Raw genomic sequence first — 13,917 nt, forward strand, 5'->3', positions numbered from 1 at the left:
CACAGCTCTGAATATTAAACAACTGTCTTACTAAGCTTAAGAGTATACAGAATAGTGATAAAAGATATTATATATCTATACTAAGAAATAACTCAGTCACTCACATATCTGTGCTGAGAAATAAAAATAATAATTCAGATGCTATGAACTGAGTAGACTTAAATATCTATATATAAGTAAGAGTCTTCACTATCTGAACAGGCTTTTAAGTTTCTAGAATTACTTCTGGAGAGATACTAATCAATATTAATAAGAAGTGTGTATTAACTATAACTGATTGAGATATATTACTTTCAACTGTCAATCAGTCTATATATCTTCTCATTCAAAGAATAAATCAGTGCCTGTTCATGTTAATCACATTACATTAGAGAAGAATTCAGAAGATAACTATGAGAATACTCTGATGAAACAGGAAAAAGATTAACTTCTGTTCAAATTCACAAGCAGAAGCTTGAAGAGATCAGATAATAATAATTTAAAGAGAAAATAATAATGAATGTAATTCTTGTATCTACTGCGATAGATAATATATATAATATAAAAGCCATGATAGACAGCAGTCTATACTATTATACAATGATTAAATCTTCAATTATAAGACATTATAATCTTCAGTATATTCTCTTATTAAGATTCTGATTTCTTACAGAATTTAATAATTCAAAAGACATTCACACTTATTATATAATGAAACTAAATATAGATGTTGAAGAATATCAATATAAAGATATCTATGCATATAAAGTTGAGAATCTTGACTATAATCTTATACTAGAACTTATCTGACTATCTGAACAAAACATCTTACTGAATGCTCAAAACAGAAGCTTAATATTCTCTAATAATGATAGAATTCATGAAGATGATATTCACAAGACTATGAATCTTACACAGATCTCTGTCAATGCTTATAAAATGCTCTGAAAAAGAAGTTATTAAAATTACTGACAGAGTTACTGACAAAGTCACTGATAATAGAATTATGTATCAATCTATTCTGTTAATCTGACTAATATCAAGAAAGCTCTAGAAAAGTTATTCTATACTACAATAACAGATTCTCATATAAAACTCTCTTAATAATATTATAAATATCTAGATATCTTCTGACAAAATAATCTTATAAATATACCTTCTTTATAAGACTCAGAAGTGAATCACAGTATCAAGTTAGAAAAGAAGAATAATAAGAACTCTGAGTCACTATGAGACTCTCTTTATAATATGTCTTAAAATGAACTTCTTCTTCTATCACTTCTCAACTACATTGATGAAAATGACTGGGAATGGCCTGATCTTACACAAGATGAATTAGGGTCAGCTATCTTCTCAAGTTCTGTTAAAACTGCTGCAGGTCCTAATTCAATTAATCACTTGATTATTCAAAATACATATTCCTACTTAAAGAATGAATATTTTGAGCTCTTTTTCAATCTCTTGAAAAATGAATATCATCCTGAATGCTGGAGAGAAGCCACTGGAGTGATTCTTGCAAAACCTAATAGAAAAACTTCAATTCCTAAGTCATATAGAGTAATATCTCTATTGAACTGTTTAGAAAAGGTTTTAGAAAAGATAATAGCTACTCAACTATCTTTTATAAGCTCTATAGATGATTCTCTTTTATTCAGTGAACAAATGAGAGATAGAAAACAGTGTTCTGCAATTGACACTGTTCTCTCAGTTGTTCATGATATTCAAATAGCAAAACATGAGGGTCTGGTCTCAACTGCAGTTTTTATTGATATAAAGGGAGCATTTGATCATGTTTCAAAGTCAAAGTTAATTCAGACATTGAAGATATTAAAACTGCCACTTTCTCTAATAAAATGAGTTAACTGTTTTATATCTAAAAGAATTATACAACTCTTCTTTGATGGAATGAAACAAGACAAGACTGAGATAAAAATAGGAGTACCACAGGGATCTCCAATCTCACCCATTTTATTTGCAATATACACTGCATATCTATTCAAAAATAGAAATATGAGAATAGTGCAATCTCTGAGTTATGTGGATGATATTGATCTAGTCTACAGCTCAAAAACTATCAAAGAGAATTTGAAAGTAATTGAAGAAGCTGCAAAGGAAATCTTTGTTAGAGCAGATATCAATCAAATTCAATTTGATATGAATAAAACTGAGTTAATTCATTTCTTTTCTAGACTCAATGAGAAAGAACTATCTCTAACTCTTTTAAATAGAGAGATTAAACCCAGTGTAAATGTCAAATGATTAGAAGTATGATTAAACTCCAAGTTGAATTTTAAATATCACATTCAACAAAGAACTGTCAAGGCAGAAAGACTATTGAACAACATAATCAGACTATCAAATACAGAGAGAGGTCTATTCTTCCAGGCTATGAGACAGTTATATATAGCCTGTATTACATCAGTAGCTGATTATGGAGTTCAAGTTTGGTGAAATAATCAAGGGAATTTCACTGAACTCTTTCAAAGTCTGCAAAACAGAGCCTTGAGAAGAATTCTGAGAGTATTCAAATCATCTTCTATTAAAGCAATGGAAGTTGAAGCTTCAATTCCTCCTCCTGCTATTAGATTTGAAAAGGCCTGTATGAACTATGCTCTGAGAGTTGTAAAGATGAGCTCAAATCATATAATCAGAGAAAGAGTCTCTTCTTCATTTCCATCAATTAACTCTGGAAATGAACTGAATTGGAATAGATTTCTTGATTGAAATGAAAATAATTCTTCAAAGAAAATGCCTTCTCAACTGTACAGACTATGCTCTCTGATTAAAAATCAATTTTCTTCTTTAAATGTTGAAAAAGTTGATCATGAGAAGTTATCTCCCTGGAGAGAAAAGCTTGAATCTCTTATAGACTTATAAATAAGTGAACTATCAAAAGAGAAAGAATATGAACAGCATTTGAAGAGAATTTCTACAATCAATATAAAAGACTCTATTCTGGTTTATTCAGATGACTCAAAAAATGAGAACTTGAATAGATTAGGCGCAGGCATTGCTTATACTGAAGATAATATTAATTTTATCTCAGATTTCTGAAATCTAGGCTCTGAATGTGAAGTCTTTGATGCTGAACTATTTGCAATAGTGAAAGCTTTCAAACTCATTGAAATAAAATCTTATAAAAGAGGAAATTGTTTGAAAGAGACATGAATATTCTCTGATAGTCAAGCTGCTTTAAAAAGACTTAGAAATAGTCAGATTCATAATGATCAAATGAATCTTGAACTGATCTTAAACTCTGTTTTGAAAATTCAAAAGAGAAGAATATTAAAGCTGATAATTCATCTGCACTGAGTTCCTGCTCACATGAATATTCATGGTAATGAATTGGCTGATTCAGCTGCAAAAAAGAGTGCAGAATTAAGCAGATCTATTCAAAAAATTGTGTCCTGATCTTTTATAAAGAGAAAAATAAAAGAATCTTGTTTAGACAAGTGGAATGAAAGCTGGCAGAAACAAAAGAAGAGTATACATTATTCAAGATTTGAAACAAAACTCAAGTGGAAATCTTGTTCAATTAAATGTAAAAAGAAAATATTCTCATCTATAATACAGCTGAAACTAGGACATGGCTATTTCAAATCTTATATACAAAGATTTGATGATAGATTTGACTCAATAGAATGCTCATTCTGCAATACAAATGAGAATTCTGAGTATATTGTAATGCACTGTGCATTATACAATAGTCTCAGAGCCAGATTGAAAGAGAAGTATGATCTAAATCAATTAAATATGAGATTCTTATTCTCAACTGAGACAGGAATTAAATACTTAATAGACTTTCTATCAGAAACTCAAGCAGCTACAAGAAAATGACTAAATTCAGAATTATCTGAGTATGAAGAGGAGGAAATTAATCAGATATAGTCTGTTAAAACAGCTATACACTCTCTTTTAATAATTTGTTTTATTATAGTCTCTCTTTACTTTATCTTTTTCTTTATCTTTTTCTTTCAATTTCTTTCTATCTATTTATTTAATGTGTCTATCTTTGAGACTGTGTTCCTTTTCTCTTTTCTTTTGTCATGATATTGTCAAATGATTTCAAAGTATCAAAAGATGTTAAAACACTGCAATTTGTAAACAGTTTTTGTATTCTGAGCTGGAATTTTCTGATTTTGCATATCTGAAATTGATGAATGTATAATAGTTAACTTTACAGACATAGAAAAAACCCTGAGAACTAAAGTTCTCAGGTAGATGTCATAGTCTCTGACTGCATACATCTATAATTGAAGAATAATAATAATAATAATAATAATAATGAACTTCTTCTTCTTTGAAAGATACTCAATAATCTGTTGAATAAGAAATTTATATATATTAGTAACTCTTTCACTGCAGCTTCTATTCTCTTTGTAAAGAAGTCAGATGAAGAACTCTGATTCTATATAAACTACTGAGATCTGAATAGATTGATAAAGAAAGATCATTATTTCTTATCTCTTATCAATGAAATTCTAGCATATATCAGATAAGCTCAATAATTTACAAAGCTAGATATTATCACTGCATTTCATAAGATTTATATTACTGAAGAAGATAAATGACTTACAGTATTCTAAACATATTATGACTTCCTTGAATAAATAGTCACACTCTTTGAACTGACTAATACTCTCAGTATATTTCAGAAGTATATTAACTGAGCACTCTGAGATTTTCTTGATGAGTTTGTATCTACTTATCTAGATGACATTCTCATCTTCACTTATAAATTCAGAAAAGAGTATGAAGAGCATGTATAAAGAGTATTATAATAACTATGAGAAGTAGAACTATCAATTGATATTAACAAGTGTGATTTCAAAGTTAAGAGTACTAAATACTTAGGTTTCATCATAGAAGCTGATAAGAGAATTTGAATGAATTCTGAGAAGATCTCTGTTATTCTCAAATAAGAAGCTTTATATACTGTGAAAGATGTACAAAGCTTCATTGAATTCACTAACTTCTATCAGTGATTTTATAAAACTTCTCAGATATCATAAGATCATTTACAGAACTCACTAAGAAAGACTCAGTATTTTAATAATCAGCAGATATTAAAGCTGTATTTATATAGATAAAGAAGATATTCATTAATATCTCTCTACTGATAATATTCAATTCTGATTGTGAGACAGTTATTAAAGCTGATTTCTCTGACTATGTGATAGAAGAAGTAATATTATAATATAATGATAAAGATGTTCTACAATTATATATCTTCATATCTAAGAAACTGAGTTCTGCTGAATACAATTATAAGATCTATGATAAGAAACTTCTTGTAATTATACACTGTTTAAAAGAATGAAACTCTGAACTTCAAAGTGTCTCTGAATTTGAGATAATCACAGATTATAAGAATTTTAAATACTTCATAACTATCTATAAACTCACTGAATAATAGATGTGATAATCTGAGTTCTTAAGTCACTTTCATTTTACAATACACTATTATTCTGACAGTCAGAACTTGATAACAGATACTCTCTTATAATAAGAGTAAGATATATCATTCAATATAACAGATACTCACTGAATGAACTGAGAGCACTGACTCTTAAATCTGAAGATACTAGTTAATTAAGATAGAACAGCTCATGACACTATATATACTTCTTCAATTAGAACTGTCACTGATATCTCAACTTCTTCTGAATCTATATTAAATAAGTTATGATATATAGTAGCTCAAACTGATGAACTTCTCTAAGTACTTACTAAAGCAGTATGATAAGAAGCACTCTGATTTCTCTCAGAACTACATGTAAGAACTAATATCTTAGAATGTTCAATCAATAATAATAATACTCTACAATTCTGTGAATAATACTGAGTCTCTCACTTCAAACTGTGGTTCGGAATAGACTGGCCGCCGGGATCATGAATTTCATGTTTGGTCCCATTTGATCTGGTCCCATACATTTCTTGGCGTGAATCCCGCTGGGACTGGCTATCAAAAAAGCATGTAAAGTGACTATATATCAGATTTTAAAATGAGACCATGACTTGAAAAAAATGAGAAAGTGATCTCATTTAATCCCATTTAGTCCCATTCTTGGTATAAAGTTACTATTTTTAGACATTTTAAGGTTTTTTTTAGACTATTTTTAATTTTTTAAAAAGTAACACTTTTTGATAACACTCAAATGAGATTTAAAGTCATTTAAAGCAATAAAAATAATTTAAATTGAGAAGTGGAAATCATGATCTCATTTGAAAAATGTGACAAGAGTAGACAGTAAGTCTCACTGAGACAGTATGAGACTACTATCTAATGTTAAAACCGTGTAATGAGATCAGTCGAATTGATAATGAGACTATCAAAAAATCTGGTCCTGGTCCCAGACACGGTCACACGGTCAGTCTAGTTCGGAAGAACGTACGACCGTCGGTGTGGTTCGGAAGAACGTGCGACCGTCGGATAATAACGCGGCCGCTTCCGAACTTGCTTATGAATGTAAGGGGGCCATAGCGGCCACTAATTAATTTAGTGTATAATATATAAGAAGCCAGTGTACACCTGTAATTATACACTGACTCAAGCAATCTTTGAATCACATCTGATAGCATGTCTAAAAATCAGTGAGAAGTACAGACTTCTTCAGAGTGTGATAATTTCATCTATGAAGTGATTCATAGTTATCATGTCAGTGTGATTCTAGAACATTTCAAAAGATAGTGTATAAAGAGTGATGAGCAGAAGAGCATTTAATTAATACTGCTTTACTTATAGAGGAAAAACTTCATACTCAGATGAATATCATGTATGATATATGAACAGATGAGATGTGAGAAAGAGAATGAGAGTAATGAACAAGATTCAAAGAAGTTCACTCTCTACTTAAAAGAAGAATAAAAGAGAAGAGTGATCATCACCAGAGTTGTACAATAATAACAGAAATTATATAATAATATAGCAATATAATAATATAGTGATATAACAATATAGTAATATAATGATAGACATTGTACAATTAATAAGAAATCACTGAAATAAATATCTTTTCTAGTCAATATAAACAACACTTTTCTCTGCTATCTGAACTGAAAGATATGCAGAATCTCTCAGAGAATTTACTCAAAGTAGTAAAAAAAGTGACTGAAACTGCTGAACTGAAATTGAAGCTCTGTATATATACAAGAATTCTAAATGAGATTGAGGCCTTGCATACACAGTGACAGACTGAGATGAAAGTTAAACAATAATTAACATTTACTGTAGACCAAGTATTCACTATAAAGAGCTTCACTGATGCAATTATCATCATTAATAAGAATAGAGAAAATCAGATCTTAGACCTGCAGCAGAAGATTAAATATTTATATAGATAGATAACTACACTGAATCTGAAGATCTTATTATGATTATTCACAATCTCTTCAGAAGTGTACACATTATCAGAGATTGCTGTGTAGAATGAGAATCTAAGCATGAAATATATCAAACTGAGAGATCTGTCAGAGTCATTAAGCTTCAATGACAACTGAAAAAATGATGCTGTAATCAGCTGACTAAGTCAGATATAATCATATTATCAGATTGAACATAAACTCATAGACAGACAGTCAATGAAATTTCAACAAGTCTTAATATCTGTTACATTTCTACACAGAAAAGCAAAGTCATTATAAATAACTGATGAAAAGATGAATCTCACAGATTCAGAGTGATATTCATTCTCACAAATATGAAATGAGTTTTTCAAATGAATCTTACACAACTTTAAGAAAGTGAATGTATAAGATAAGTGTTATAAACACTTTACTGAGTGTAGATAAATGAGTGATCTTATATTATACTTCACACACTTCAGCTTACACTATCTTACATTGAATAAAGAGCTTTCAACATCTTTCTATTTACAGATCTTTATTTATGATCTTACATCTGAGTTAAGAGTGAAATGAAAATGCTTAATCTTACAATCAGACACAGTGAAAGAAGTATATAACATTCTCATCATTAGACTGACCGCCGGGACCATGAATTTCACGTTTGGTCTCATTTGATCTGGTCTCATACATTTCTTGGCGTGAATCCCGCTGGGACTGGCTATCAAAAAAACAGGTAAAGTGACTACATATCAGATCTTAAAATGGAACCATGACTTGAAAAAAATGAGAAAGTGGTCCCATTTGGTCCCATTTAGTCTCATTCTTGGCATAAAGTTACTATTTTTAGACATTTTAAGGTTTTTTTTAGACTATTTTTAATTTTTTAAAAAGTAATGCTTTTTGGTAATGCTCAAATGAGATTTAAAGTCATTTAAAGCAATAAAAATAATTTAAATTGAGAAGTGGAAATCATGGTCCCATTTGAAAAATGTGACAAGAGTAGACAGTAAGTCTCACTGAGACAGTATGGGACTACTATTTAATGTTAAAACTGTGTAATGAGATCAGTCGAATTGGTAATGGAACTATCAAAAAATCTGGTCCTGGTCTCAGACACGGTCACACGGTCAGTCTACTCATCATACAGAAATAAGCAAGTCAATTGCAATAGAAAATACTGTAATTAAGTATATCTCAGTAAAGAACAGATAATCAGACTTCTATAATACAAGTTACATACTCAGATACAATAAATCTAGATCTGAATACTATTACTAAAGTACTAAATTCTCTGAAAAAGAAATTCTCTGAGTGAAAATCTTGATATTGTAAGTATTGAGCTTGCTTCAACTGCAGACATTAAAATCATGATACAAAAGATTACACTCACTGTGCACAGTCAAGAGAAGTAAGAGAGTTAAAAAACTAGCAGAATCAGTGAGCTCAGAGACACTCACTGATATTCTATAAAAAGTCTTCAAAGTGAAAGAGATGTCTGTGTTAGATAACTCTCTGAATTCTATGAATATAAAGAAGAAACAGGCTTCTGAATGAGATGTGAGTGAGAATAATGAAGTAGACACTCATCTCAATACCTTGAGATCTGAAATGTTAATGTATAAGAGACACTTGAGTAAGAATTAAGAGATGGCTGTAAAAGTGTTAACAGATACAGAAGCTTCTATATAATATATTGATAATTATATGATCTGAAGTCTGAAAGAGATTCACTGAGTGAAGAATCTCTGATGTATAAGATTATCTGATAACTGATATTTGATATCATCTACAAGAGTAAGAGTTCCCTTGTACTTTGAAGAATGATCTTGCTATATTTGAGTGTGAGAGCTGCAGAATGTGAAATATAATCTTATTCTTAAACTTGATTGATTTCAAAGATTCAATCTGCAGATTTAATGACATATATATTATATACAGTTGACTGATAGAAAGAAAACAGTTCATATAATTCTATCAACTGATATAAGATGAACATTTCATACCTCTGATATAGAAGAATTAAATCTGCTTATATATTAATAAGTAAAGAGAATGATCTGCAAGACCTCATTCAAAAGTATTCTGTATATTATACAGAATCTGAAAGCAGAGAAAATCAAGATAAAAGATATATGAGAGAACAAGTGTATAAAGAAGCTTCTGAAGAAGTATGAAAGAATCTTCTGAACAGATCTTTCACTGAAACTGCTGCTGAAACAAGAATTTGTACATGAGATTGACATAGAAGATGCAAAACCAGTCAATTAGAATGCATACTCTCTGTCACAAATACATCTTGAAGAACAGAAGTGTCAGATCACAGACCTTCTAGAATGTAATCTCATACAATTCTCATTAAATGTGTGAGACTTTTCAGTTCTATTCATGAAAAAGACAGATGAGAAGTGATAGATATATATCAATTATCAAGCACTTAACAAGCTTATAATCAAGAATGAATATTCACTGTCATGAATTTAATAACAGTTGAATACAGTTGAAAACATCTAATATCTATTGAAGATCAATCTTCTCTCAGAATACTGACAGATCTGTGTAGATAAACTATCAGTTCTGTGAATCATATTTAATATGCAATGAGAGAAGTTCAAATTCCTGATAATATTATTCAGTCTGACAAATGCATCTATCATCTTTCAAATAATGATGAATATAATTCTTCATAAACAGAATGAAATCTCATATCTTGTATATCTCAATAACATTCTAGTCTTTTCAAACTCATACAATGAATATCTGAAGTATCTTGATAAAGTGCTTACAACTCTGACAGAGTATAAGCTCTATATTAAATTAACAAAGTGTGTGTTTGAAATGAAAGAGTTGAAGTTTATAGAATATGTAGTAAGTGATGACTGTATACATCTCATTCTGAAGAAATTGAATGTCATAGTGAATTAACTGCAGTTAAGAAATGTATATCATATATAACAGTTTCTTGAGTTAATCTCATATTACTGTAGATTTATCAAGAATTTCATATGAATATCTGCATCACTCTCAGATCTCTTAAGAGAAATGAATGCAAATCTGTGAAAGAAGAAGTTTTATTCAATCATCTGAAATGTCATGTGTGAAGAGGCTTTTCTCACACTGAGAAAATGTGTAATAATATCTTCAGTGTTTATTTAATCAGATCATGATAAACCTTTCTACATTGAGATAAATGCATTCAAATGAGCTATCAGAGATACTCTTGTACAGATGAGCAAGAACAGCAAGCTGCACTTAGTGATGTATAATAATAGAAAACTATCAGATACTGAGCTCAATTACTCAGTGTATGAAAAGAAATTGCTAGTGATTAAGCATGCACTGATGTTATAAGATAGATATATTAATAACAGATATATAACAATGATCATCACAGATTATGAAAGTCTTATCTATCTACAATTGATAATAAAACCTTTTAAATACTTAGCATATTGAATCTCAGAGTTTCAAGTGTATAATCTTCATATTAAATACTGAAAGAAATTGAATACTGTGATATCTGATGCAATCAGTTACAGACCTGATTTCATGAGTGAGAGTTCTGTGAACCAGATACAAGGAAAGTTCATGTTAAACACACTGAGAGAGTATAAGAAATCAGAATGAGTGAATATCATGATCTCTTGCTTAAAGAATGATAAGATATCAGATAATAAGCATCTCATGAGAGTAGTAGAAGAGATGCTTTCAAACTTCAAGCTAAGGAAATTGAAAAATGACATTATACTTTATCACAATCTAGAATATGCAGAAGCTCTCTATCTAGAATCTTCATTTAGACATGACTTAGTGACTCACATGCACAAGGAATTTAGTCACTTAGAAAGCTCTGAACTCATGAGTGTACTCAAATCAAGAGCATACTGATTAAGCATGACTGAGAATATTCAGATGTACACTCACAAGTGCCTGAATTATCAGGTTGTGAAAGAATCTAAGAAAGAGTTAGAATGTGAGAAAGTGTAACATCAGATGAAGTGTACAATACAATCATTTGAATGATGAGAAGTGAACCTCATAGACATATTGCTGTGAATATCAAATGAAAATTGATGAATAATCACTGCTATAGATTACACTACTGACTGATCAGTTGTGAAAGCAGTTTCAGAGATGACAGAGAAGATGATAGTGAAGTTTCTATATAATGAGATCTATGTCAACTATGAAATGTCACACAAGATTCTAACTGATAACAGTGTGAATCTTGTGAGAGAAGTGATGAGGCATTTCATAAGCTAGTTACAGACAAGACATTGTAGAACAATGTCATATCATTCACAGATGAACAGAAAGATGAAACACTTGAATGAAATCTTGAGCAACATGCTGATAAAATATCTAGTGAGGAAGTGTATGAGATTATGAGATGAATATCTCAGTCAGATGCTATTGATCATATAAATTTGACAGTATGCAGTCTTCAAGCATTCATTATTCTACCTGTTGTATGAATTGCATCCGCGCATCTTGAAGAATGCTTTGAAAAAGATGAGAGAGGAAACAACAGTTGCAGATATGAAATCAAGATTGAAAGAGATCAGTTACGCATGTGTAAAAGCTAATAAGTTACTTCTGAACTGAGCAATTCAATTGAAAAGAATATGAGACTCACTAGTTAAGAAATTAAGTCTCAAGATACAACCGCTCCACCACGAACTCGCTCGATTTTTCGAATAAGAACCCGCCGATAGATCCATCGAAAAGCCCTCGATCATACGAGCATTTTGACCCCATCGCCGACCGCATACCCCGTGTGGTGGTGGAGTTATCCAGCCAAACGTGAACCAGACGTTGTTCGGAACTCCTGCGTGGGATTATCCCCCATTCTCCCCTACCACACCACAACCCCGGGCCAAATTGCCATACAAATTGTAAGGTGAAGAGACCTAGCCATATGCACCAATCTTCTTGATTTTGGAAGATCCCCAATCTGTAGTTGTGGAGATATCTGAGGAGCGACCTCCGCGAAAACCCTGTCCATCTTTGATGTTCCAAAACATCAACGCCAAGTCCCACCCTCGTACCGCCCTTCCTAATCTGGCCCATCCCCAGCAGAAAAATACAAAAAGATACCTCGGCGATAATATCAAGCACATAACCAATGGTCACTTCTGAAGTGCAACCCTCCGCGGTCTGTCTTCAGTGTATCTAGACATCAACGCCGAGTCTCACCCTTGTACCACCCCTCTCAATCTGGCCCATCCCCGACAGAAAAGTACAAAAAGATACCTCAGCAACTGTGCTCGATACATAATCAGCAGACACAACAACTATAAAATCAGTATACCCCAAGATCTGACTGAGCCTTTGATCCCTGCACAGTGAGATATATTAAATCTAGTTTTAATACCTCAATATTCAATAGATTCTGCAAGGGATTGAGAACAGCAACACTAGGTTTCTATTGAATTTGAGAATTAACTCTATATTGATATAATCATTGACAAAGTCTTCTATTTTGAGATATAAATAACCAGTTTCTCTACATCCCGCTGACAATATTTATATTATTATATAGAAACAGACTTATATTCTCTATAATATCAAGACTCTGAAGAGGGAAAGTCTTGATAGAGAGTATACAGTGATGCATATCTTAGCAGTTTCTATCTCATTCTTCTATAGCAGTTAATGCAAAAAAAAAAAAGATCTTAGAAATAGTTTTTTACTTCTCTTGAAAAAGTAAGATGTTTTTCTCTGAGTTTTACACAATATTCTTACAAAGAATTAAAAACAGAGTTATTTTCTGTCATAATTTCATATTCTTTTAAGTAAGAATTACTTTTTCAGTGGCTGAAGAGCTTTCATTAATACTTAATTCTTTTTTACACTCTTTATTAACTGATTTGAGTTGCACACTTGTTGTGTGAGGAGAATTGAATAATTTAGAATAAAATTGAATAGTTTTAATCAATTTCTCTGCAAAAAATTGATTTATTTTTTGTCAGTTTTTCTCTCAAAAACTGTCATATTATCTGATTTACTATCAATTGATATTATACTTTTCCTCACTGTATTTCAAGAAAGAGATTGTAAAGATTTTATTGATTTATCTTAAAAATCAATTTTAGTTTATTAGATTCTCTTCAAAAATCTAACCTAGTTACTGAACTAGTGTGAAAAAAATCAGGTATTTTATACATAAAAGTCTGCTATTCTTCTTTTGAAATAGTCTGATCAACTTTTCAATTGAAAACAGACTTAGAAATCTCTTAATTGAAACAGTCTGATCAACTTTTCAATTCAAAAGAGTTTAATAAATATCTCAATTGAATTAGTCTGATCAACTTTTCATTGAGTAAGAACAATGAGTTCAAAAGTACACTCAGTTGATGTGGAAAAAGATGCTTTCTCAAATGCTATTTCTGAGATTGAAATTCTGAAGTGAAGAAAGAAAGAAGAAATAGAGAAATAACAAGTTCTTGAAATACAGAAACTTGAAAAAGCAAATAAAATTCTTAAAAAGCAGTGTCTGAGTGAGATGAATAAAGAAGTTCTATTAATTCTTCATACTCAGGCTAGACAACTACAGAAAGTGATCAAGTTCAAACTTGAAATTTCAAACACAGT

The 13,917-nt window shown here is 30.8% G+C and overlaps 1 protein-coding gene across 1 annotated transcript; it reads right to left on the reverse strand.

Moving 5' to 3' along the window:
- Positions 1 to 11,970: 11,970 nt before the first annotated feature.
- Positions 11,971 to 12,449, reverse strand: BDCG_17073 (uncharacterized protein; the record flags this gene model as incomplete). Its single annotated transcript, XM_045426236.1, has 1 exon — positions 11,971 to 12,449. The coding sequence occupies exon 1, from the start codon at positions 12,391 to 12,393 to the stop codon at positions 11,971 to 11,973; it is 423 nt and encodes a 140-aa protein (XP_045281147.1). The 5' UTR covers positions 12,394 to 12,449.
- Between the last annotated feature and the right edge of the window lie 1,468 nt (positions 12,450 to 13,917).

Source organism: Blastomyces dermatitidis (assembly GCF_000003525.1).
Source record: "Blastomyces dermatitidis ER-3 genomic scaffold supercont1.5, whole genome shotgun sequence".
NCBI classification, from domain to species: Eukaryota; Fungi; Ascomycota; class Eurotiomycetes; order Onygenales; family Ajellomycetaceae; genus Blastomyces; species Blastomyces dermatitidis.